At 46.3% G+C, this 26,757-nt stretch overlaps 1 protein-coding gene across 3 annotated transcripts in view; it reads left to right on the top strand.

Moving 5' to 3' along the window:
- Positions 1–26,757, top strand: part of MYLK (myosin light chain kinase) — an 807,913-nt gene that overhangs the window by 593,915 nt on the left and 187,241 nt on the right. For all 3 annotated transcript variants that reach the window (XM_088460742.1, XM_088460740.1, XM_088460741.1), the window contains one exon: positions 26,390–26,464. In XM_088460742.1, the coding sequence (XP_088316868.1) occupies positions 26,390–26,464 (75 nt within the window). The remainder of the gene's footprint in view (positions 1–26,389; positions 26,465–26,757) is intronic.

Genomic DNA, 26,757 nt, shown 5'->3' with positions numbered 1-26,757 from the left:
TCACCCCACCCCACAATGATCCCGCAGCATTTAGTTACTCACACATTACATATGCCCATCCCATACCCCCATCTGTCACACTCTACCCATGTTAATACATGCCCACACACTCTTAATCACATACAATTGGCTGCATCTGGCCACAAACATCCAATAGGAACAAGCATCCCGACACATACACTCACATACTACATATATAATCACACTAATGGTGCCCATCAACACACACTCCTTGAGAAAGGACTCCCTGTTCTGAAATGCCCTGTAGACCAAATCACATCTATTCACACTACTTCCCACTCAATACATAAGCTACACTGGTCTCCGGATAGACAAAGTAGCCAAATCTCGTGGAGTTTTGGGCATCAACCAGCCATAGCGCCAATTTATATATACATAATTGCATGATGGAATACACCAGATGAACACACAGAGCAGCAGAAGAACAAAGAACCAGTGACCACCGCTGGACATGATGTACTCAGAGCTTACTGGTAAGCCACCTAGTGAGGGCCACCACTTGTTACTCATTCACTGTTTCCACACTGGCACTGCTAGTCCCCAGGACCACAGCAGTCAGAACAGCCCCACACTCCTCATGAGTATAGTATGAAAGGAAACACCCCAATCCATACTAGGGTCCTCTATTCAGACAGTATCACTCCTTACGAGGAGTCTGCAGCTGGCTGAGGAGGAGTATAGCCACAGAATATACATACTAGGGGCAACCCATGAAAGATCACAACCCAATCCTCTTAAGTATCCTCCAGCAAAGTGGGAGTATAGCTGTACACTACTATACACTGAAAGAATGCTCTTTACAGTATTCCACATATCACACACATTGAGAGCACAGTATCTCTAAACAACAAGGTCAATAAAAATACCTGACCACTACACTAACTCCATCTGATCATTCATACACTATAGCATACACCCTCCATCTCCTATCCAATGGTCGCCCCTCCCCCTCCATCTCATCTCTCCTCGCCCCTTCTTTTTTTTTTTTCACCTTCTACGTCTTCACCCCCAGCACACCACTTAAACCAGAAAGACACCAACATACATTAACCTTAACATACAATGATCGCTGGGAACTCCCTATATCAGATTGGATTTAATATCATGAACACAGTTTTGAGCAGTGCGTCCCTAAATATTATTCCACTTCTCGAGGCACAATTCTAGTTTCCTGCAGTATTGAGCATACTGAGCAAGTTGCAACACCACTTCACCATCTGACACAAGACACACAGGGCCTCATTCATATTGGATCGCAAGTCTGCAATCACACGTTGCAAAATTATGCAAATGAATGCGATCGCAGCACTGTACCAAGAAGCCCACTTCCCATTACATACCTCCGCAAGTCAGCAAAAACATCGGTAACATCGGACCCAGTTATTGCTGAGCTTGACCTGACTCACAAACTGTGAAGCTTACTGTCACCATCTAGACCTCAAGGGCTTAATTATGCATGCCCCTGTAACGGCGTTCAAACGCACAGGCACGCCTGCGTTCCTTTGACCATCCCCCCTCTCCACCCCTAAACGGCACTTCCTGTCATTTCTCAGTGGTTCTGCGTGCCTGCTGTGCTCACTTTCGCGACCGCTGCAACAGCCGGTTCACGCACGTGCACTGCAGTGCATGCGCAGAACGCAAACCGACCGGGTGCATGAAAACACAGACTTGTGAACCAAGCTGAATGAGGCCCACAGTTTCTAGCCACTGGATAAAAGGTTTTTAATATGGAGGGAAAAGCTCAAACAGATACAGATGCCTTGCTGCAGTCGTGCTAAAAAGCCCCTTTTGTCGTGCTAGGTCCCGTGTGACTTAACGTGCTTAACGTCTTTTTTTGCTGAAAGGTGCAATGTGATGTGACTAGGACGCACCAGACTGAGCTGATTAATTTGATATGTGACATTTGCATTTCTGAGTGCAACTTACAGTATAGGGAAATTTACTAAGCTCGAATGCCATCAAATGCGGCAATATCGGCCGTTAACTGCATATTCGGAATTTACTAAAGGCTAAACTCTGCCGACTTTGCTCCATCCGATGTCTAAATCTCGGCCAATAACACCCGCAAATCGGACGGTAACATGTTTTTGAACATATTGACCATCGATTCAACTCAGCAGTTTTGATTTTACTGTCGCGGTGTGGCAGTTCTGTGGGGGGTTTTTTAGATTTCTTTTGTAGAGGAACTACAGGTACCAGCAGGCCCGTAATGCCCTGCATGCTGGTACTTGTGGTTCTCCAAGTACCAGCATGCAGGGGAGACTTGCTGGGACCTGTAGTTCCACATCAAAAACAGCGGGCCCGTAATACCCCACATGCTGGTAAATGTGTTTCTCCAAGTACCAGCATGTGGGGGAGGCTTGCTGGGACCTGTAGTTCCACCTCAAAAGATAATATCTTTAACTCTTTCAATCGCACCACACTTTACATATACATACCCGGCACCCACTGCTCCAGGGGTGCCGGGGATAGCCCCAGGCTATCAGCCTAGGCCTGGGATGCCCAGGTGAGGGGGACCCCCCAGCTTCCCAGGGATCCCCAGCCTTGGCTAACTAGGAGTCAGGAGTAATGCTTTGGCCGGGGGAACCTGGTGAACGGGTTTTCCTGGCTGTGACATTATCGCCCCGCTAGAAAAAGTTTGGTGCTGGTTTTGGAAATCACAGGGGACCCCAACGCTTTTTGTCCCCTGTATTTCCAGAACCAGGACCGGATCCGAGCCCAGTGCTGGTTATGCTAAATACAGGGGACCCCTACACCGTCTGTCCACTGTCCTTTGGCAACCATGGCTGGTTCTGAATAGACTGGTGCTGGTTGTGCTTAATACAGGGAACCCCCATGTCATTTGTTCCCTGTATTTAGCACAAACAGTACTGGGTGTTGGTTGTTCTTTTGGGGAGGGGGTCACGCATTTTTTTTTTATTGTTACACAGGTTTTCATTTTTTTAAACACAAGCACAGATGGATCTCACTGAACCGTCCGTGCTTCTGTGTTTATTTTTTTTACACACAGATGCATGCATCACGGATCTTCCTAATATATCCGTGCTTCTGATTGTTCGAGTTAGTCAAAATCAAATGCTAAATACAAATGAATAATACGAATATATCGAATGAATACACCATTGAACAACACGAATAACAGCAGCTTATTAAATTCAGTAACCTGTTAGAAAAGTGAAACACATGAATACGGACGATGTCATCTGAGATTGATCTTGGATGACATCAAATAGAAATTGGCAGCTTAGTAAATTTACCCCATAGTCTTTAAATCTGTATTGGGCTGTGGGCCCGATTCAGACCCAGTCGCAAGGCTCCGTTCGCTCGCTAGCCGATTATGTTTTTGTTCTGCACAGGCGCATAAGATGAAGTGCACGTGCACGAACCAGTCACTGTGATCGTGAAGCAAACGCAGTTAGTACTCAGACTCCCTGCAAGCATTAGTGACAGGAAGTGCTGTTTGTGGGTGGTGAAGGGGGGGAGGGGTCGGGCAAACGCAGGCGTGACTGTGCGTCTGAACTCTGTTTCTTGGGCGTGCATAATTAAAATGCATCGTCAGCTTACGTAGCAGAAGGTGTCATTACACACAGAGGCACTCGCAGTGCCTGCGGTATGGGTCCGATGTCAGCCGATGTTACTGAATATTGAGTGAACTTCCTATGTATGACGGATGTGACAAACGAAAAGTGGGCGTCTCATTTCAGGCTGGTGGGCATCTAGTTTCTTACCGCGATTGCACGGCAAAACATAGTGGGCGTACAAATGTTTTGCTAGCGATTGCCGGATTTGAATACTTTCACTGCGGACGGCTGCGTGCGTCCTTGTATTAGCGAGCAGGTCTGAATCAGGCCCTCTATTCATTATCACTCAATTTCTACAAAAGCAGGTGAAAATTAAAAGTTTCACCTGCTTTTGTAGAAATTAAGTTTGCGGACCATAGATCAAAAAGGTAATGCAGGAGATATAACAGATAGATAGACCGTTAGTATGGGGACAGAGCTTGGACCCCGATAAATAACATAATGAATAGAGCCCATAGACACATTTTCTGTGAAAAAAGATGCAAAAAAGGCGCCTAGTCTCACGGGACCTGGTGACTCACTCACGCCAGGCAAGTCACGCTGCATATTGTATTGAGGCTAGATGCATGAGGACATATCTATATGTCAGTCATTCTCTTAAAAACTTCTATGACACCAACACATTTATGCTACTATCAGCAATTCTGTACACAACGTCATATAAAGTTCGACCACTACAGTACACTCCAAACAATGTATCAGTATAGTGTAGTGCATTCTAAAAGGAAGACACATGGGGATAATACACATGTTAAAAAACACTATGGAGATAAACCTGTAGATTTGCTTTGCATACATCTCTTCTGTGTCCACAGACAGGGGCGTAACAATAGCCCCCGAAGACCCCGCGATGGCTTGGGGGCACGGTGACTTGGGTGGCGCAGTGGCTTGAGGTCAGTGTTTAGGCAAATTCCAAAGTAGTCTAGCCGTCCACATGGAATCTGCTGAAAATGTCTTTTCAAAAATGGTTGCTGCCTAGGAGGAGACAGATACTAGAGGTCCTACTTGACCCCTGTAACACGTGCGTAGTCCGGCCTCTGCCTCCTTTGCACCGGGACCCGGCTGTGATTCTCCATGCACCACTTATCCTTTGGGCTGCCTCTTACTCCTCACTGTATCAGATGCCTTTTCTCAAAGATCCTCTGGGGCACTCCTTAAGACACCGGCTTCTACGCGGGCAGCTCCATCCTTTGCGGTCTTCCTGGCTGGGCTACCTCATCAGGGACACTCCTCCCAGCAGCTAAGGTGGTCAAGATCTCCAGGAGCAGCAGCAGCACTCACGTCTCGTCCTTAGCCGCGGTCTTCAACAGAGCAGGTAAACGGGGTCTGTGTGTGTGCAGTAAGGTACCCAGTCTCAGTGGTTCTTCAACTGGGTATTCTCCATCGGGCTCCTGACAGCAGAAGGGCAATTCTTCCATTTGCATAACTTTACCTAGTCACAGCAGACGGGAGCTCCCTTTAGTGATCCAACGCTCCCTTATGCTGGTATCTCTCTGTCCCCCTGACGCCAGTCCTTCACTGGGTCTGACAACCACAAAAGTAGCAGCCCCACCCCGTCCAGCAACAGCAACTCCCTCTTTCAAAACCGCTTTCTTAGCAGACAGCAGCTCCCTCCCCAGTGCTCTCAGGGAACCGTTATTTAAGTTTTGTAGCCTAGACAAGCCCAAGTCCCCGGCTCGGTCCAGCCAACCTAATTGGCCAGGGGGCCCCAGGAACAGCCTGCCCCGCGGGCCTTCTGCTCTGCAACCCCTAGGGACCAATAGATGGGGAGCCTTTTTCCCGGGCTTCTGGTGTTGCTGCCCGGCTGGCTGTTTTTCCCCCAGACTCAGGGGAGACAGGGGTGCCGGGTCAGCCAAAGTTCATCAGCCTCGGCCATTCTATTGAATGATGCAGCAGTATATATATATATATATATTAAAAAAAATTAAGGTGGGGGGCCCCTTTAGTACATATATGGGGGTACCACACCTCTAGCGTCTGTCAGGAAAGTACAGCATGCATAGCGTTTCCTAGAAGTGTCGGGAACACAGGCGTGCAGGGAGAAGATGCAGAGAGCTGCATCTTCTGCCGTGAAACCCCTGACAATGAGCATGTAACACCTGACAACGAGCAGGTAATTTAAAAGTAATTAGAAGCCTTACTGTGGGGCATACAATGGTGTCAGTGGTATAACTGTATGTGGCATAATATGTAATGGGCATTACAGTGTGTGGCATAATGTGTAATGGGCATTACTGTGTGTGGCATAATGTGTAATGGGCATTACGGTGGGTGACATAATGTGTAATGGACATTACGGTGTGTGGCATAATGTGTAAGGGGCATTACTATTAGGAGGAAAAATGACAATATAAACTGTCTATGGAGGGTGGGGACGTAAATTTAACTGTTCGCACTAGGAGCCAAATTGCCTAGAAACGGCCCTGTATTAATTTTATCAAAATGCCATGGGGGGAGGGGGGCACCAGAAACTGTTTTGGCAGGGGTGGAGCAATATATATAGTTACGCCACTGTCCACAGTTTAGGCAGTAAGGCATAGAACTATAATTTTAGCGTAAATTTGCAATTACAGTTCATGCTACTGTATATAACTTAATGCCCTCATGCAAAAGTACTGCTGAAATGCTTTAATTGAGTGGCTGCTGTCATTTGAAGAAATAGAATAATTTAGTACAGTAATGTGGGATGTGATTGTGACAGAAATAATGTCTCATCTGAAGATATACAGGTTTAAGTTGGAGCTCTATAAATAGAGAGCTCCTGAGATTCCTCACTGGCTGCATTTTCAATCCTGCAAATCTTAAAAAGATCTTAATATGGTATTGATTGTGTGAGTCTGGGAGCTCAGCCTCTCCTCTGCGCCTCTGTCTGTGAGTGCGATAAAACATTAGTGATCCATTATGTTAAATGCATCTCTTTGAAGGAAGCAATGTGCGGGTCTGTGTGACGGAGGCATTTGCCTGAGGCATGTCCTTTACACAGGCAGAAATACATTCTCAGCTCCTTATATGGTGACACTTTTAAGTTTTTAATATAAACGTGAATGCAGGCGGAGGGGGTGGATTGATGGCACTCTTTGCAGGACTTGCTCCTCACTTTCCTTCAGCGGAAAAATCTGGGACTCAATGAATCTTCAGATAAATTTGAATTAGTAAAAGTTATTTTTCCTGGGATAAATTACAAATCTAAAAAAAAAGGTTAGGAGAGTGTGTGAAAACAGTGTTTTTTAATCACAATTTCCTGCTGTACTCTCTTTGGAGAATCTTAATGGAATGAAATTCAACAAGAGAACAGTGTAGTGTGCGCCCACGTGTTTCAGGTAGTATACATGCATCAGCAGCATTAAGAAATGGTCATTATGCTCATAGATGTTATTTGGATGTTCAGGCATGGTTGGAACACAGAAAAAGAGGCATGACCAGGATACACAGACAGAAAAATAGAAAGGAGCATGACTGGGAGGTGTGGGGGAGAGAGGTGAGGCATGACCTTGATGTGTGGGGAGAAAGGTGTGACCAGAACATGTGGGAAGAAAGTAGTGACTTGGAAACTTGGGCCGTAGGGTGTGGTTTATCATGTCGATATTGAGAATGTCAAGACAAGAATTTGTGCATGGTCTGAATGTTACTAGTGTCAACATTTCACATGTTGACATTACAATGTCAACACTAACATAATGTCAGCATTATAAATATCGACACTCATCATGTCAACAATCCTATTTGACCCTAACCGTAACCTAACCCTAATTGCAGCCTAACCCTAATACATATGTTATGCATGGGAAGAGGGAGAGTGAAGGGCATGATTGGTTTCCTGGGAGCATTACTGGCATGCATGAGCAAGAGAGATAAAAGAGCATGAATGGGATGCTTGGATGGGGTGGTTCATGACTGGGATGCGCAGGAGAAGAAAGAGAGAGGGCTGTAACTATGGTGCAGGAAAGAGAGGGGCATGATTAGGATGCACTGGGAGAAACAGAGGGGCTTGACTGGGGAATTTAGGGAGGAGATTTTTGTGTGACTCGGACCTATGGGGAGGGAGAAAGGTATGTGACTGAGAGTCACAAGTATAGAGTTGTTACTCGAGCATTAAGTCAGGATTATAGCAGCCAACTCTTATTTATATTATTATTATTATTATTATTATTATTATTATTATTATTATTATTGTTATCAGTGCCAGATTTGGATTTTAAATATTTGTCTGTAACAAGAAAAAGTCCCCTTACTTAATCTATATATGATGTTTATAGACGTTTTCTTTCTTTCCGGGGTAATGTACAATTTACTGTAAATTATTATATCAGTTAATATCTTAGTTATTGTATCTATTTAGTAATAATGGTAGTAATTACATTATTCTGTATAACACACATTTTTCTTTGTTTTGTTTGTTTTTGTTTTGTTTGTACGGTTGTCCTGGGGTAAATGGTTGCACTTGTCATGCAACAACCAAGTAGTAATATTAATATACCAGTCCAGGGCTTTGGTACAAGTATCGTGCAGCTACTGTAGTTTTATTAAAAAACATAAAAGTCCCCTCAGCATCCATTTGTTGTTGCCTCCGGAATTCATCGATATACAATTGTTGTTGTCTCCAGGCCTCTTCAATGGCTAATTGCTGCACCCTGGTAGCTTCCTGTTGAGCCACTGTAGCCTGTTGCAGCACCTTGACTATGTCGTCCATGGTATCTCCTGATGTAGGCTTGAAGCTAAATTTGGCTCCCTTAAGTGTCTGACAATGACTCCACCATGAATTTCACTACATAAGTCTCTTCCCAACAGCTAAAAAGAAATTGTGTGTCTGTATTTTTAAATGTTTCCCATAAAATTTGTTTTGGTACAATGCATGCATTCTCCACCATTTATGGCAATATCCTGGGGTAAATATATTACAATAATTTATCTTTTTTTTTTTCAATAAATCTTTAAGTTATTACAATATAAGGTAAATAAACTAACACAAATACACAAAACAAACAATAACTACTGAAATCAAAAACTAAAAGCACCAAATAGAGACCAATAAAAATAAAGGAAACTATGTTGTGAAAAATAGTAATGGGACCAAGCTTCTTACCAGGCATCACCCCATTTACTTCTCATTCCAGAATCTACTCCATCACCTCTCATTCCATCTTATACATGTTGCCCACCAGATATTTCCCCATGTATTAGATTCCACATCAAATTCTTTCTTCCAAAGGAGGTACGTTTTTGATCATTGTCATCTTGTAAACCATTGATAATAATCCATTTGCTTAAGATATAGGGCCCGATTCATTACGGATCGCAACTGCGAATGCAATAGCGATTACACACACAGTCTCATTGCGAAGATATGCTAATCCACTGTGATCGCTATGCCGTTGCTGCACAACATAAGGACGCCCACCTTACACACATCCGAAATACTTAGCAAGACTGCAAAACCATCAGTAACATCGAGTAGAACCGCAGCCTCATGCACACTTACACAAGCTCTGACCTTACTCAGAAATTGCTGACCTCATTGCACGCAGTGAGTACTCAAGCTGCATATGGCATAGCAGTGCCTAATATATGCACACCCCTGCAACAACATTCAAACACACTGGCACGTCTGCATTTCGCCAACCACCTCCCCGTCGCCACCCCCAAACGGTACATCTTATCAATCATTCTGTGATGGGTCTTGTAGTGACCGCAGTCCCGCTAGCAGTGGCTGGTTCATGCACTGTGATGCATGCGCAGAACGCAAGAATCGGCTGATTGTGTGCGTAATCGCAGTTGCGATCCTTGCTGAATCAGGCCTTTAGTTAAGATCATTTCAAAATTTTGTTTTACAAGTGGTTTTGAGTACTTAAAGGGAACCCTGCGAAAATGTTGAGGCATAAAGAGCCTTGTATGTAAAAAAAAAAAAAGTTATCTAACATGCTATAGTTGTATGGCCATTATCTACCAGAAGTCCACCAGTGAAAAGACAGGGGTTTATTTGCGAAGCGACGACTTTGAACTATAAAAAACTTAGAGCAGCACTAATATTCGGTGCAAAACACTCTGGCCTTTGCACTTAAAGCAGTTTACAAAAGTTTGTGCTTTGTAAATATACCTAAACCATGGAGGAACTGGATATTGCTAAACAAAATTGTTCCTGAGATGAGACCACGTAAAATGTAGCTATGTAGCTTTGTATTGATTCTATAATCCAAGTGAGTACAGCATTGTAGGGTTGATTACATGGGACCAACATTTATGTTGGATCCACTGAAAAGTTTGGACACTGATTGGAGGATAATTATCTTCCTTCATTAAAGGAGATATGGGCAGTTTGTGCTGCATGGTAGTATTTATATAAATGCATGGTTGAGGCCATTTATTCTGCCATATAAAGTGCGAAATTTTCATTTCAGCATATCTAAATTAAATTTATACATATTATTTACATATTGATTTATGGTATGGTGATATTAAAGCTTCTAATTTTGCATCATTATTTTTTATAAAAATTTTCAAAAAACACAGAAATATAATAAAAAGGAGAGTACATAAGAAAACCAGGGAGAGGGTGGGAAGGGGACCACAGCTCATATATACAGAATCTATACATTAAAATAAACTGAGCATAAAACAAAAGTAAAAATAATACAGCAATATGCAAAACAGATGGCACTTGTACACCAGAACTAGAAAGGGAGGCTATTGGTGTAGAGAACTTATGTTGATAAAGGCATTTCCCTAAACAGTTGGTCTACACCCTCACCTTGTGAATGGGGGAGTGGTGCTGCGAACGTAGGCATGTCTGGGCGTCAAAACGGCGTTTTATAGGTGTGCATAATTAGCATGGAAGCGTCATTGGTTTTCTTGGGTTCAAGTATGATAAAGTTTGAGGAGGTTCTTCTGCTTTAGAAGAGAAGCCAGCACCAATACAAGGAACAGGATCTACTTTTCAAACTGACAATAAAAAACATTCAAATCTTCCTACTCCTGCAAACTTTGATGGGAACCCCAAAAATTGCAGGAGCTTCTAAATCAATGTGAAATACAGTTTGAGCTTCAACTCAGCAATTTTCCTACAGACCGTACCCGTGTGGCATATATCATCTCCCTATTATCTGGATCCGCTTTAGACTGGGCTTCACCCTTATGGGAAAGATCGGATCCCATTCTAAAATCTTACAAGGAATTTGTCATGGCATTCTGCCAAATCTTCGATGAGCCTTAGTCCAGCGGTGGGCATTACCAACCGAGAGGTTGCTTCACCCTATCTATCTCACAGCGGTTGACTGAAACGCATCCTAGAGGGTACAATTACCCTTCAGGCTCGACCTATGCGGGACAAGATTGGTGCTCTGCACTCTGAACTTTTACGTTTTCTTGTCATACCTAGGACCTCGCATTCCATAGTTCCGGGCTTGCCCTGGCTTCATCTGCATAATCCTCAAATTGCCTTCAAAAAGTTCTTCCAGTATGTTCTGCAGTACACTCTCATCTGGATACTCCTCATTCTCCTTATCAACAATTCACTGATGTTTTCAGTTTAGTTGGTGCTGATATTCTTCCTCCTCCTGATCACAGAGCTATTTGACTGAGGCAGTGGAGTCACTATCTTCACCAAATTGGATTTGCGAGGAGCATATACTCTCATATGAATTGTGGAAGGAGATGAGTGGAAGGCTTCATTTAACACTTGCGATGGTCACTACAAGTACCTCGTTATGCCCTTCGGTCTCAGCAATGCTCCCGCAGTGTTCCAGCACTATGTCAATGAGATCTTCCGCGATCTGTTGTACAAACATGTTGTTGTCTATCTTGACGATATTCTCATATTCGCCAATGATCTAAAAGAATATCGCTGGCAAGTAAAGGAGGTTCTGACATGTCTCCGTTCCAATCGTCTCTACTGCAAATTGGAGAAGTGTGTTTTCGAGGTTAAGTCTATTCCCTTCCTAAGATATATAATTTCAGGTTCTGGTCTCAAAATGGACCCAGAAAAGCTCCAAGCAATTCAGGAATGGCTGGCCGCTTCCTAATACTCTCAGGACTGTTCAGTGCTCCCTAGGTTTTGCAAACTACTATCGCAAATTCATAAATAACTTTTCCACCATCATTGCACCTATTACCGCTCTCACCCAGAAAGGTGTCAATCCATCTCGATCATCAGAGGAAGCAAAAGAAGCCTTCCAAAAAATCAAATGGAAGTTCATTTCAGCTTCTGTTCTTCATCAACCTGAGGTCAGACAGCCATTCATCTTGGAGGTTGATGCTTCTTTGGTAGTAGTGGGAGCTGTGCTCTCTCAACGCACTCCTGATGGTTTTCTCCACCCCTATGGATTTTTCTTCAGGAAATTCACTCTGGCTGAGTGCAACTACTCTATTGGGGATCAAGAGCTTCTCACCATTAAGTTAGCCTTGTAGGAGTGGCGCTATCTTTTGGAAGGAGCTGTGCATCCCATTTCCATTCTGACAGACCACAAATACCTCTTATATCTTAAGACTGTCCATTGTTTGAATCCGAGGTAAGCCACATGGGCTCTTTTCTTCTCACGATTTAATTTCAAATTGTTTTTTGACCAGGGGTCCAGAACCGAAAAGGTAGATGCCCTCTCACGCTCCATGGAGCAAGAAAATGAGACTACATTTGCTGAGAAGCATCTCATCATTGATCCAGTAGCTTTCTCTACAGCTGGAGTAGAATCCCCACCACCTATTGGGAAAACTCTTGTCAAGCCCGCATTACACAAGAAACTGCTACATTGGCCTCATGCTTCCTGCTTCATAGGTCATGCAGGCATACAAAAGACCTTCACGCTAATTTCCAGGCTTTACTGGTGGCCCTCTCTCAGAAAAGACGTCCAAGACATTATAGCCTCTTGTAACAAGTGTGCCCAGCATAAAGTGCCTCAACAGCTGGGCAGTTACTTCCTCTCTCTGTTCCACATCAACCATGGTCACATCTGTCAATAGACTTCATTACTGACCTCCCGGTTTCAAACAAGTTCAAAACCATCTAGGTGGTAGTTGACCGGTTCACCAAGATGGCTCACTTCATACCCCTCAGTGGTCTTCCATCATCTGGTTCCATGCCCTTAATGCCACTTATATTCTCTACCCTCAAGTTCCTGAGTTTCAACCTTTTCCTGCCTCACAGGTTCCAGCTGCTGACCGCACCTTGCAGCACTTCTCCAAGATTTGGAAAGAGATCCACTCCTCCTTTGTGAAGGCTTCTGAGCAGCACAAGCAGTTTGCTGACAGGAAGAGGAGAGCTTCCAAAGGCACAAAGGCACCCAAAGTACAGACTCATCGTGGAGTTGAGTACGAAGTGGCAAAGATTCTGGACTCTCTAATCCGGAATGGACATCTCCAATACTTAATCGACAGGAAGGGCTACAGCCCAGAAGAACGTTCCTTGACTTTTGACTCTGACATCCACGCTCCTCGGTTGATCCGAGCGTTCCAAGCCAATTTCCACAAAAGCCTAAGAAGTGTCCTGGTGCCACCCATCAAGGGAAAGAGGGGGGGGTGCTGTCACACTTCAGACTATTAAAACCACTTTCTTACTGCTTTGGTGCCTGTCCAGGCTAGCGCTGAGTTCCGAATGTGCTGTGCATCACTCCAAGACAGCACAGAGGTCCACTCTCGCTGCACATTGCTGTCAGCTGATCCTGAGGTCTGTCTGTGCTGCTTCTGCCCCATCCACTCAGTGTCCTGTTACTGAGCATGGAGATAGCTCTCCATAGCCCCTTGCTCACACCATGTCTTCCCAGCATGATGGCACACATGCTGCACACCAGAATTCCCTCCTAAACCACAGTATGGGTGCAGCTGATCACAGCATCCAGTCCCTGGGGATCCACCCCAATAAATTCCATTTCCTGACTGGCTCATATTGCCAGTACACCTTAGCTTCTTGTTGAAGTTACAGCTCAGTGCTGTGCTCCCAGGTAACTGTATCTGTACAGCCCCAGGGCCTGATTCACTGCCAATCGCAACTGCAATTATGCATGCAATCGGCCGAATGTTGTGTTCTGCGCATGCAAATGCATCGCAGTGCGTGAACTACCCACTGCGATCGGGACTGCAGTGACTACGCAGACCCATTGCAGTGTGAGGGACAGTATTTACCATTTGTGTGTGGTGATGGGGGGGGGGTCGGCGAAATGCAGGCGTGCCAGTGTGTTTGAACGCCGTTGCATGAGCGTGCATAAATTATCCACTGCGATGCCATGTGCAGCTTTAGTACTCATAGCGTGTTATGAGGTTAGCAATTTCTGAGTAAGGTCTGACCTTGTGCAAGTGTGCGTGAGGCTGTGATTGTACTTGATGTTACCGATGGTTTCGCAGTCTTGTTAAACATTACGTATGTGTGTAAGGTGGGATCCTTGTGTAGTGCTGTGACGGCATAGTAATTGCAATGGATTAGCATACCCTCGCAGTCAGACTGCAAGCGTAATCGCAGCCACGATCGTAGTTGTGATCTGTAATAAATCAGAACCCCAGTCCATTATATCCAGTTCCTAGACCATCTTGCATACCAGTCTGGTTTTTACCACTGAAACTTGTTCTTACAGCCACCATCAGTTCCTGATGATACCTCCAACCATCGGTCTTATCCAATCCTTCCAACATTGGACTCATATTAAGTTCTTCATCAAATACATCAAGTTCTTTAATTCAGCAACATCGGTCTCAAACCGATCCAGCTCTCAATCCAGCATCATCGGTTCCAATCTGATTCTGCCAATTCCTTCAGTATTGTATATCCAGTCCCATTCTAACCTGCTGTTCAATAAAGACATTCTATTTCTGTCCTCGCTTTCGGGACCATCATCCAGTGACATATCTCCTCATATTACATGAAGAAGTCCTGGTTCAAGCCATCCAAACTTCTTCACGCATCTCTAAGCTCCCCTTCAGACTCCCACACCTGTCCCTACCCAAATCAACTCTTAGGCATGACATAGGGAAAATTAAGTTCTTGCAAGAAAGAGGATATACAGCCATGGCCAAAAGTTTTGAGAATGATACAAGTATTGGTTTTCACAAAGTTTGCTGCTTCAGTGTTTTTAGACCTTTTTGTCAGATGTTACTATGGTATACTGAAGTAAAATTACAAGCATTTCATAAGCGTCAAAGGCTTTTATTGACAATTACATTTAGTTTATGCAAAGAGTGAATATTTGCAGTGTTGACCCTTCTTTTTCAAGACCTCTGCAATTCGCGCTGGCATGCAACTTCTGGGTACATACTGACTGATGGCCACCCATTCTTGCCTAATCAATGCTTGGAGTTTGTCAGAATTTGTGGGTTTTTGTTTGTCCACCTGCCTCATGAGGATTGACCACAAATTCTCAATGGGATTAAGGTCTGGGGAGATTCCTGGCCATGGACCCAAAATTTCAATGTTTTGTTCCTGAGCCACTTAGTTATCACTTTTGCCTTATGGCAAGGTGCTCCATCATGCTTGAAAAGGCGTTGTTCATCACCAAACTGTTCTTGGATGGTTGGGAGAAGTTCATGGCTGTGTTCTTAGGCAAATTGTGAGTGAGCCCACTTCCTTGGCTGAGAAGCAACCCCACACATGAATGGTCTCAGAATGCTTTACTGTGTTTACATGTTGGCATGACACAGGACTCATTGTAGCACTCACCTTTCCTTCTCTGGACAAGAAAATAACTTTACCCCAGTCCTCAGCAGTCCAATCCCTGTATCTTTTGCAGAATATCAGTCTGTCCCTGATTGTTTTTCCTGGAGAAAAGTGGCTTTGCCGCCATTCTTGACACCAGTGTCATCCTCCAAAACTCTTCTCCTCACTGTGCATGAAGATGGACTCACACCTGCCTTCTGCCATTCCTGAGCAAGCTCTGCACTGGTGGTTCCCCGATCCCGCAGCTGAATCAACTTTAGGAGATGGTCCTGTCACTTGCCGGACATTCTTGGGTGCCCTGAAGCCTTCTTCACAACTATTGAACCTCTCTCCTTGAAGTTCTTGATGATCCGATAAATTTTGGTTGATTTAGGTGCAATCTTACTAGCAGAAATATCCTTGACTGTGAAGCCCTTTTTGTGCAAAGCAAGTCATCATTGACTACGCATGTATCCTTGCAGATAACCTTGGTTAACAGAGGAAGAACAATGATTTCAAGTTCCACCCTCCTTTTAAAGCTTCCAGTCTGTTATTCTATCTCAATCAGTGATCTCCAGCATTGTCCTCGTCAGCACTCTCACCTGTGTTAACGAGAGAATCACTGACATGATGTCAGCTGGTCCTTTTGTGGCAGGGCATAAATGCAATGGAAATGTTGTTTTTAGGATTAAGGGTCTGATTCAGAACCGCTCGCTAGATGTGATCGCTCGCACGATGTGTATGCAAATTGTGTTGGCAGTGCTATCGCACATCAATGCATTAGAATGCCCAGTATTCCTTAGAGAGCGATCACATAGTGTATGCAAACACCCACCAGCCTGTTTTAAGACGCCTACTTGTGCACGTCATGTCCAGGAAGTGTATGCAACCATCTGTACATCGGATGCTATCGCAGCGCTTGAGGTTGACCATACCCTGCTGCAAGCACTACGAGCACTTCAGTGTAAAAACAAGCCAGGTGATGTGTACTATGATGCTGTCTTTTAATTATGCACACCTCTAAAACGCCATTCAGATGCTCCGGCACGCCTGCGTTTGCACCTCCACTCCCCCATTTTTAATGGCCAGCCCGTTACCACCTACAAACTGCTTCCCCTGTCACTCACTCTGCTGGGCTGTCTATGCGCAGCGAGCAAATGCATTGTGAACTTTTGCTAAGGTATGCGTATGCGCACTGCTATGCAAGACCGGTGTGAAGATCCTGACAAGGTAAGTAAATTAACTATTTCTAACCCTCTCCCCCCCTAACCTTAACCCTCCTTTAGGGGTGCCTAACCCTAACCTCCCCCCCTAGTGCCTAACCCTAATCCCCCCTCCCCATAAGTGCCTAAACCTAACCCTCCCCCCATCCCCGCAGCCTAAACTTAACCCTCCCGGGGGAGTGCCTGACCCTAACCTCCCCCGAGGGTGCCTAACCCTCCCTTCCCGTAGCCTAACCCTCCCGGGGGGGGTGCCTAAGTCCCCCGAGATACCGAACGAAGGAAAGCTGGGTCGCAGTGTATTGCGGGTGGAGAAAATAGTGGTGCAGCGGCCACCACCGGTGAATGAATGTCGTTCGCATGCGTCTGGCATCTATTTGCTGAAACAGTAGTGCTTGGGGGCAGTGCAAAATGTACGTAAGTGCCGGGCACGCTCCCAAGAGAGATTAAAAAGACACACACCCTTTTGTCATGGCTGCACCTCCTATTTGAGCGCGCCTTTGACTTGCCCAGAAGTTCCCCTTTTTATGTAGACATATACATATAGTACATGCAAACACTTTATTTATAATATGTGGGGTCTGTTGGGGATATATATATGTATATACAGACACACATATAAATAAAGCTTGCATATAAATATTCCCTCCAGATCCTACATATTATAGTTCAGATTATTTACCTCAATCAACTCACTCAGGTGACAGGTCTGAGTCAGTCATTAACTGCTCGGCCACTGTGTGCTGACACTGTCCCAGTGGGGTGTGACATCACACAGCGCAGAGGAGATGCTAAGGTACTCTATGCAGTGAAGGGAGGGCTTGTGAAGCCTTCTGCCACCAAAATTAAATTATACAATGCCCCCCAACATAAAATCGTGCCGATGCCCCTGATGCCCACACCACTCCCATAACGCTCCCACAGGGCATTTACGTGTGATTGCATTGTCACTGCCCAGTTCCCTCCCCGGAAAGACAGATCCCGCCAAGTTCTGTCTGAATAGGACGAAGATATGCAAAAAAAACATAAATTCACATCTGCACATGCACTGCATACAAAAACTGGTTTAACAGGGTTCAATATATTAGACAGTTACAATATCAACATTGAGCATTTTGACGAGGATGCTATGGCAACATTGTTACATTGTGGACATTCAGGTTTTCTTCTCCTTCTGTCCCTTACCCCCGGACGTTGGATTATTCTAGTACCCATATTTTTTAATATATGTTTTATATAAATAAATATATTTGCTTGGGCGGGTCTAACTATGGATTGACCGGGTCAGCCCTACTCTCCAAGTTGCTGGATGTACATCTGTCACGGGCCGTGCTGGGCTCAACTTCTGGCTTATGAGCATCTGGAAATCCAAGGGCCACCTAGTGCTCTTTATGACACTCCCAGCCCGATCCGCAGGCCGCCTTCTCCTTTGAATTGCGGGCTCCCCACACAGAAGTGAGAAGACTCTGAGCAGCTGCAGGAAGAGGTGTATTTGTGCTATAGGGTAGTGTGTGTGAGGTTATGGGGGCAACGTGTGTGTGAGGGGGATGGGGGGCACCCCAAAGGAAAATCTTGCCCTGTGATTCACTTGGTTTAGAACCGGTTCTGTATATTGGAACCGGACAGAGCAGCGAATAGAGAGGAAGCGGGATAGCGGGGAGATATATACATAAACACACAGGGCAGAGCAGCACTGGACATTACACTAACCTGTGGGATACATGTAGACTTAGGGCTGGATTGTGGGGGCGACCTTCAAGCCACACAGAGCCTACCCCACCTAATCGCACAGAGCACCACCTCAATGCCACATGGAGCCTACCACCCCCCTCCCCCCAAGCCAATTGGAGCCTACCTCCTCCCCCTCAACCTGATTATGCACCTCATGATTCTGGCAGAGCTGCTCCCTAGTCTCTAGTCCCCTCATCAGTGTCACGTACGTGATGCTGATGAGGGGACTCGGGAGCCGCTCTGTGCTGTATGCAGCAGCACTGCATGCATTAGAACTCTGAGCCGTGGCAGCTGAGCTCTCATCTGGGAACAGGTGCCGCTAGACACCTGTTTGCGGCAGGGTCACACTGACCCTGTGTGGTGGCCCCTGTCACCCCCCCCCCCCTTAATCTGGCTCTGTGTAGACTTCACCTCACAGATGGTGACAGCTGCCCAGTACCCATGTGTTCCTCAGCCAGATATCATCCGTCACTTCTCTAAAGTGCATTCCATGTGGCTCCACTTTTCTCATAAATTCAGTGCCCATGTACCCGCCAACTGAGTTTCTGAGGGACTCGGGAGGGATTGGTGGAAGCGAATGGGCGGAACTGTAGGCGACATGGGGGCGGGGCTTAGTGTGCCACGGTTCGGCGTGGCTTCGGCAGCCGTGAACGACTGAGCGGGGCTTTAGACTGCTGGATGAATGGGCAGTGCTTTGGATATCCGGGAGGTAAATGGGCAGGGGTTTGGATGGCCGGGGGCAGTATGGGCAGAGCTAAGGAATATGTCAATGTTGCTTGTGGTGACAGGAATTTTTTTTTTATCCTGTCATCACTGTCGAGACTACAGAGGATCCTGTGGGCCTATTTTCATGGGGGGGCCAGAAGCTGCAGCTCCACCCGCCCCATTGCTAATCCGCCCCTAAACTATATTTCACAGTATAATACTTAGCAAAATCATTGGGAATCTCAGCAGGGTTGAGCAATTTCTTCTTGTTGGCGGTTACAGTATATTCAATCCTATTTCTAGTCTGGCGCTTACGCAACTGATGAGCTAAAAACTTGCCTGTCCTATTCCCTAAATTGTCAAATTTTTGTTGGAGTTTGATAAGGGCAGATTTCATACGGAATAAAAACAACTTTTGTAGCTGATTCTGTATAGAGACCAGCTCCTGCCTAAGGAGTTTCAGATCAGACTGTTGGAGCATATACTGCCTTTTAAGGAGAGTGTATGTTTAAATAACCTATCCACGGAGGACAGCTTTGAGGTCACAGCAGTAAGCTGGAGTATAAGTTTCCTGGGGGGCATTAGTTGCCTGATAGGAAGGAAGAGTGTCCGCTAACGGTTGAGGAGAGATGAAAGTAAGTACTCGGGGAATCGCCATGGAACTTTGAGAGTGTTTCAGTCCCAAGCCCATGTCACAGTGCATAAGAGGACCAGTGGGCTTCTAATTTTGGGTTATCGATTTTCAAGCCAGATGACATAGAGAGTTTAAAGGTTTAAAATTAATCAGCACAGTCTCCTGGTGTGACTAAGATGCATTTTCGGGCGAAAAAGACTTCCGGCGCTAGCAGAGTTGCATGAGACCTGGCCACCCACTCATGCCAGGCGTCTCATGCCACATTGCTTATTGAGGCTATTTGTATGAGGTCACACACACATATATTTATATTTATGCAATTTCATGGTAGGTGGCGATGGTGAGCCATGTATTCTGTGTGGGGCTGGAGGGATCAGCCCACACAGGGTAGAAATAGGAAATGTGACCACACCTAAAGGCTGCCTTATGGAGAGAGCTCATGTGAGGACTAATGAGGCAGACCAGTCAGGTTGCTGGATGAGACAGTCCAAGTGGGACTGCGGCAGCTACAGAGCCCAGTGTGCCTGGTGTCCATTGGGGGCCAGGCTTGGCCGGTGTCCAGACCTGCAGTCAGTCAGGCAAATCTCTGGGACTGTTTGTGTGACTCTGTGAAAGTCAGGCCAGGAGGCCAGGCCTGCAAGCCAGGCAGGGAGGCAGGGCCGTCTCTTCTATTGGGCTTTTAGGGCAGTTGACCAAGGGCCCAAAGCTTCAAGGGGCCCTCCAGCCCCCTGCAGCCGCTGCCTGTTAGTAATTGTTTTTTTTTTTCTAAGCACTAGTCTGTCACCTTTCCTCCCCCCATTCCCCCCATGATGAGCGACCCCCCCCTCCACCGGTACGCTGCCGCAGGCAGTCTGTGTCTCTGCGACACAGCTGCACCACGTGTGTAGCACTGACCGGACGGAGTTCGGTCAGCGCTACACAGTGACAAACACACAGCCGCCAGCGCGGGCAGCTGTGTGTTTGTTTTAGCAGCTGATGAGAGTCACACAGACTCTCATCAGCTGCTGCTCCCATTGCCGGAGACGGGCATCTTTCCGGCTCCCGCAGTGGGTAATGGGAGAGACGTCATGACGTCTCTCCCATAATGCAGAGCGGCCCGGGAGGACGGACGGAGGAGAGGATGGCGGCAGCGGGGATTCAGGTAAGTTAATTTTTTTTTGTATTATGTGTGTGTCTACTGGGGGCAATACAAGGGGGGAACTACTACTGGGGGCAATACAAGGGGGGAACTGGGGGCAATACAAGGGAGGAACTACTACTGAGGGCAATACAAGGGAGGGACTACTACTGGGGGCAATTAAAGGGGGGAACTACTACTGGGGGGAACTACTACTGGGGGCAATACAAGGGGGGGACTACTACTGGGGGCAATACAAGGGGGGAACTACTACTGGGGGCAATACAAGGGGGAACTACTACTGGAGGCAATACAAGGGGGATCTACTACTGGGGCAATACAAGGGGGGAACTACTACTGGGGCAATACAAGGGGGGAACTACTACTGGGGCAATACAAGGGGGGGACTACTACTGGGGGCACTACAAGGGGGGGATTACTACTGGGGGCAATACAAGGGGGGACTACTACTGGGGGCAATACAAAGAGGGAATTACTACGGGGGGCACTACTACTGGGGGCAATACAAGGGAGCGACTACTACTGGGGGCTCTATATAAAGGGCAATACTGGGGGTACTGCATAGGGGGGACTACAACTGAGGCCACTATTTAAAGGGCACTGCATAAGGGGTACCACTATTGGGTACTACAAGGGAGGGACTACTACTGGGGGCAATTAAAGGGGGGAACTACTACTGGGGCAATACAAGGGGGGAACTACTACTGGGGGCAATACAAGGGGGGACTACTACTGGGGGCAATACAAGGGGGAACTACTACTGGGGGCAATACAAGGGGGATCTACTACTGGGGGCAATACAAGGGGGAACTACTACTGGGGGCAATACAAGGGGGGATCTACTACTGGGGCAATACAAGGGGGGAACTACTACTGGGGGCAATACAAGGGGGGGACTACTACTGGGGGCACTACAAGGGGGGGACTACTACTGGGGGCAATACAAGGGGGGACTACTACTGGGGGCAATACAAAGGGGGAATTAATACGGGGGAACTACTACTGGGGGCAATACAAGGGAGCGACTACTACTGGGGGCTGTATATAAAGGGCAATACTGGGGGTACTGCATAGGGGGGACTACAACTGAGGCCACTATTTAAAGGGCACTGCATAAGGTGTACCACTATTGGGGACACTGCATGGGGGGTCTACTGCTGGGGGCACTATATACTGTATGGGGCATTGCATAGGGGGTACCACATCTGGGGAAACTGCATTGGGGGCACTATATAAGGGGATTATTACTGGGGACACAATGGGTGGGTAGGGGCCCCAGTGCATTGCTTTGCCCAGGGCTCACACTGCTGTTAAGACAGCCCTGCAGGGAGGACCACAAGAGAGACTTTGGGCCTGATTCAGAGCCGCTCGCAAGCGGCCGCTCGTTCGCTCTGAGCGATGTTCGCACATCTGCGCATGCGTATGGGTCGTAATGCGCATGCGCCAACCAGTCGTTGCGGTCGGAAATCAAGCGCTCGCAAAATAGTGAGTGTCTGCTAATTTGAGTGACAGGATGAGGCGTTTGTGGGTGGTAACAGGGGAAGGTGCTTGAAAACGGGGAGTGGAGATCCGAACGCAGGCGTGCCAAACGGTCAAAACGGGAGTTTTAAGGGTGTGCATAATTAACAAAGCAGCGTCATCGACCACGTCACTTGGTTGTTTCTTAGCCTGAACTGTTCGCATGATTGCGGTAGGAAAATCCAACCACAAGCACTGCGAGCAGTTCATACGCCTTTCGATGTACTCGATTAATCAAATAAATAGCGGAGATGACGTAGGATGCGAGCGGCCAGGGGGGCGTCATTACAAAATAGTGAGCGCATGTTTCGTTCGCTCGGACAGACATAGAGGCGTCAACAGACCGCAAAGAGCGAGCGCTCAATTTAAATAGCCGGCCCCTTTCTCTGAACGAGCGAGCACAAATAGCGTCCGGCTCTGAATCAGGCCCTTTGTGTGAAGGCCAGGAGGCTGTGTTTATAGTTATACCTATGAGAGACAGGATTGAAACTTTTGAGACTGTGTTACATATGCAGACTAGCTGCCCATGATAATAAGGGTTCAATAAGTGAGTCAGTGCCCTGATTGGGGGCTAGGTGTTTGTTATTTTTTGTTCATGAATGCTGACAGTAAAGCACCGTTTATTTTCATTTAAACCTGAAAAGCTGTTTGTGGACTTTTATTATTCGCCTACTCACTGCACCACTGACCTCTCTACTGAGCTATTTACCCCAAATCATCCCAATATATGGAGACCCAGGCAGGCAGGCAGGCTTAGAGAGGGGAGACCCAGGCAGGCTCAAAGAGGGAGACCTAGGCAGGCAAGTTCAGACAGTAGACCCAGGCAGGCAGATTCAAAGAGGGAAAGCCTAGGAGACCCAGACAGGTAGGCTCAGAGAGGGGAGACCCAGGCAGGCAGGCTCAGAGACAGGAGAACCTTATAGGCAGGCAAGTTCTGAGAGGTGAGACCTGGGCAGGCAGGCTCAGAAAGTGGAGATCATGCAGGTAGGTTCAGAAAGGGGAGACCCAGGCAGGCTGCCTCAGAGAGAGGGGTGACCATTGCAGACAGGAAGAGCACAGGGTTGTATCTCCCGATTGCTCAAATGTGCTTAATGAAATTTGACTTTTTCGTCCTTATAACTAGATTTAAACATTCTATTTTCAACTACAATAGCCTGAAAATTACCATGGTACATTATCTGCTACGACACTGCCTTTAGTGGGGGCAGGACGTTTCTGCATTACTTCCATGCTTTAGGTGTTTAAGAAATTATCGCTCAGACCTTAAGTCATTTAACGCAAATCACGTTCAAGGAGCTACCTGCTCCCCACTCTCGAGAAACTTGTCCCTAAAATCAAAGTGCTCATATTAAACTCACCAAATTCTGACCAAATACCACTTAATACTTTTATTAAATTCTGTTTTTTTACTTCTAAAATGCTGCTGTTTATCCCCCTGCATTTAAATTAATTTGGACTGTCTTTATTACATGACTGTGCAAAACTTTGCAATACATTCCTCTGAGCACCTTGCAATGTCCTTCTCCACTAAAATGACTACAGAAAACAGGCCCCAGTAAAAGTATTGGATGAGATCCAAAGATCAACAGCTCTGAACTAGTGCAAAATCCAAGTTCTTTAGTGAATGTAAATTTTCTCATACCCTCAACACAGTGAGGAAAGCCCTTACAAATGGGCCCTCCCCACCCCTTCGATCTCAGGGCCTGATTCAGACCTGTTCGCTAGGCTGCGTTTGCACGTAGCCTGCCGATATTTGCAATCTGCGTATGTGTACAAGAAGCAGTTCGCGTGCGCAAACTAGTCCAATGCGATCAGGAAGCGTTCGCACCCTGTACTCAGATGCTCCGCTAGAATGAGTGACAGGATGTGCCGTTTATGGGTGATGACAGGGGTGGTCAATGGTAACGGGGGAGTGGTGGTGCGAATGCAGGCATGTCTGTGTGTCTGAATGCCGTTTCAAGGGCGTGCAAATAATAAGATGCAGCATCAGCAAACACGTCACATGGCTGATTTACACACTGCAGCACTTGCAGTGCTTGCGGTAGGGCATGGTCAGCCACAAGTGCTGCGTATGGGTCCTATATTACTCAATGTTACCGATTGTTCAATACACTTCCTGGAGATGACGTATGTTACTAAGGGAAAGTGGGTGTCTTGTGTCAGGCTAGTGGGCGTCTAAATACATACTACGTTCGCACGGCAAGACATAGTAGGCGTGCTAATGTCTTGCTAGCGGTAACAGGATTTGCATATTTTGGCTGCTGATGGCTGCGTGCGAACGCATCCTAGCGAACAGGTCTGAATCAGGCCCTCATTTCAAAAATGTTGTTCTGTAAAAGAGAATCTTAATTTTTAGTCTGTTCTCTACCAGTGCACCTACCCCGTACCATCCTAGGAACATTGGCCCTCATTCAGAGCCGCTCGCAATTAGTGCTCGCTCGTTCATAAAAAGGGGGTGGCTATTCAAATGAACCGTTCGCTCTTTGCGGTCTGTTGCCGCCTCCATGTCTGAACGAGCGAGCAAAACATACGCTCGTTTATTTGATAAAAACGCCCCCTGGCCGCTCGCACCATACGTCATGTCCGCTATTTATTAGATTAATCGAGTACATCGAACAGCGTATGAACTGCTCGCTATTCTTGTGGTTGGTTTTTGCTACCACAATCTTGCGAGCAGTTCTGGCTATAAAATAACCCAGTGACGTGGTCAATGACGCTGCTGTATTAATTATGCACACCCATAAAACGCCCGTTTTGACCTTTAAGCACGCCTGCGTTCGGATCTCCACTCCCCATTTTCAAGCACCTTCCCCTGTTACCACCCACATACGCCTCATTCTGTCACTCAAAATAGCAGGCATTCGCTATATTGCGAGCACATGAATTTCGGCCGCACTGACTGGTTCGCGCATGCGTATAACGATCCGTATGCATGCGCAGATGTGCGAACATCGCTCGGAACGAGCGTACTGCCGCTAGCGAGTGGCTCTGAATGAGGGCCATTATTGCTCCCTCCAACACCTTTTCTCTTGCTCTACAAATTCTACTCTTCTGCAAACACCTCCATCTTGATTTATAAACCCACGCAGCTTGGTGGAAATCTCAATTCAAGGCTGATGCTGGTTTCAAAGTTGGTATTCTACTGTGCAGTGTTCATTAGCGATTTCTTCATGATCTCCATTGACGTACTGGAAATTATTGTCCTCAGTGTCTGCAGAACAAAGCTACTTGGTGGCCAGACAAAAATCTTGGGCAAATTGTTGAACTACAAATCCCAGCAAATAATGGTGGAACTTCTCATTCAGTAACTATTGCAAAATGCTTTCAAGACAACTGCTAATTATTGTACCAAGGGCATATTAAGAGAGGAGGGGGCCCGTGTTCATTCCCCGTTCGGGGCCCCCTCCTCTCTCCCTGGCGGCCGGCAGCAGACTGACTGCCGAACGCAGCATCAGTAGACTCTGAGCACTAGAGTGTGCCCAGAGTCTACTGCGCATGCGCAGGTCGTCTGAGAAATGGCGCAGCCGCCATTTTCCTGGCGACTGTGTATGCGGAAAACGCCAGAAAAATGGCCACGGCATTTTGTGCAGGGCTGAGTCACCCGACGTGGGACGTCGGAGCAGTAGGTAGGTGCACTGCACACCCTGCACCCATTAAAGATACGCCCCTGCATTGTACTAGTGTGGACGATATCCCTTTAAATTTATCTATAGGAGTTTGCATACAGAATTGTTCATTTAATCCTGCAGCATTCAGGAGATGTAAAGTTACAACAACACATTCACGGATAAATACTGTGCAGATCATCTAACAATAATACTAACATTGCATTCATTTTAACCTCTTACACCCTGAACATGTGCATTTAAGAACAATTGTTCTGCAAAATACCAGTTTCTCTACACACTGTTCCAGCTTGCTTCCTTTCTTTCTACTTTTGTTTTTTTTATGTGAACTTGCACACAAAGTTTACTCGGTCTATTGCTTATTAGGGAACATTTACTGTTTTGTGCACTGGATTCCAGACTAGAACAGAAACCCTTCTGCATTATGATTCTGCTAGATGTGAATAAAGACCGAGCATTTAAACATGACCAGGGGGGAGTGAGATACAAGTCAGAGGTTTGAATAAACTATGCTATTGTTAGTCGGATGGGAGAATATAAGTAACAATTTCTGACGTACTTAATTGTTTTTCCTGAGGATAAAAAATCCCCTTTGTTTGGATTGCAGGAACACTGTGGGAGAATGCAGCTGCCAGGTGTCTCTGATGCTACGAGAGAGCTCAGCGGGCAGAGTCTTTGGAGAGTAAGTCACTGTGGGGTTCTCAGGCCGGCTGGCTGCTGCTATTTTTTACTCTGCTAATTCTCATCCCTCCCAGCTCTATGAGCCTCCTAATCCCCCAAATGTGACCCATCTAGAGACAGCCAGTTACACTAAGGCAGGGATATTTTTTTTGGGTCTTTCCCTTATAAGGCCACTGAAGTCATCACTGATGCAATAAAGCAATGGACTGTGTTCCTTCTGATCAAACTCCCCTCCCCTAGGACTTTTCTTCGTAGCTCACAAATTGTTTGATTTGAAAGCCAAACCTCCCTAAG

This window comes from Taudactylus pleione, unplaced genomic scaffold (assembly GCF_031769625.1).
Source record: "Taudactylus pleione unplaced genomic scaffold, aTauple2 ptg000977l, whole genome shotgun sequence".
NCBI lineage: Eukaryota > Metazoa > Chordata > Amphibia > Anura > Myobatrachidae > Taudactylus > Taudactylus pleione.
The sequence above is the reverse complement of the archived record's forward strand: the minus strand, read 5'-3'. Positions and strand labels throughout refer to the sequence as shown.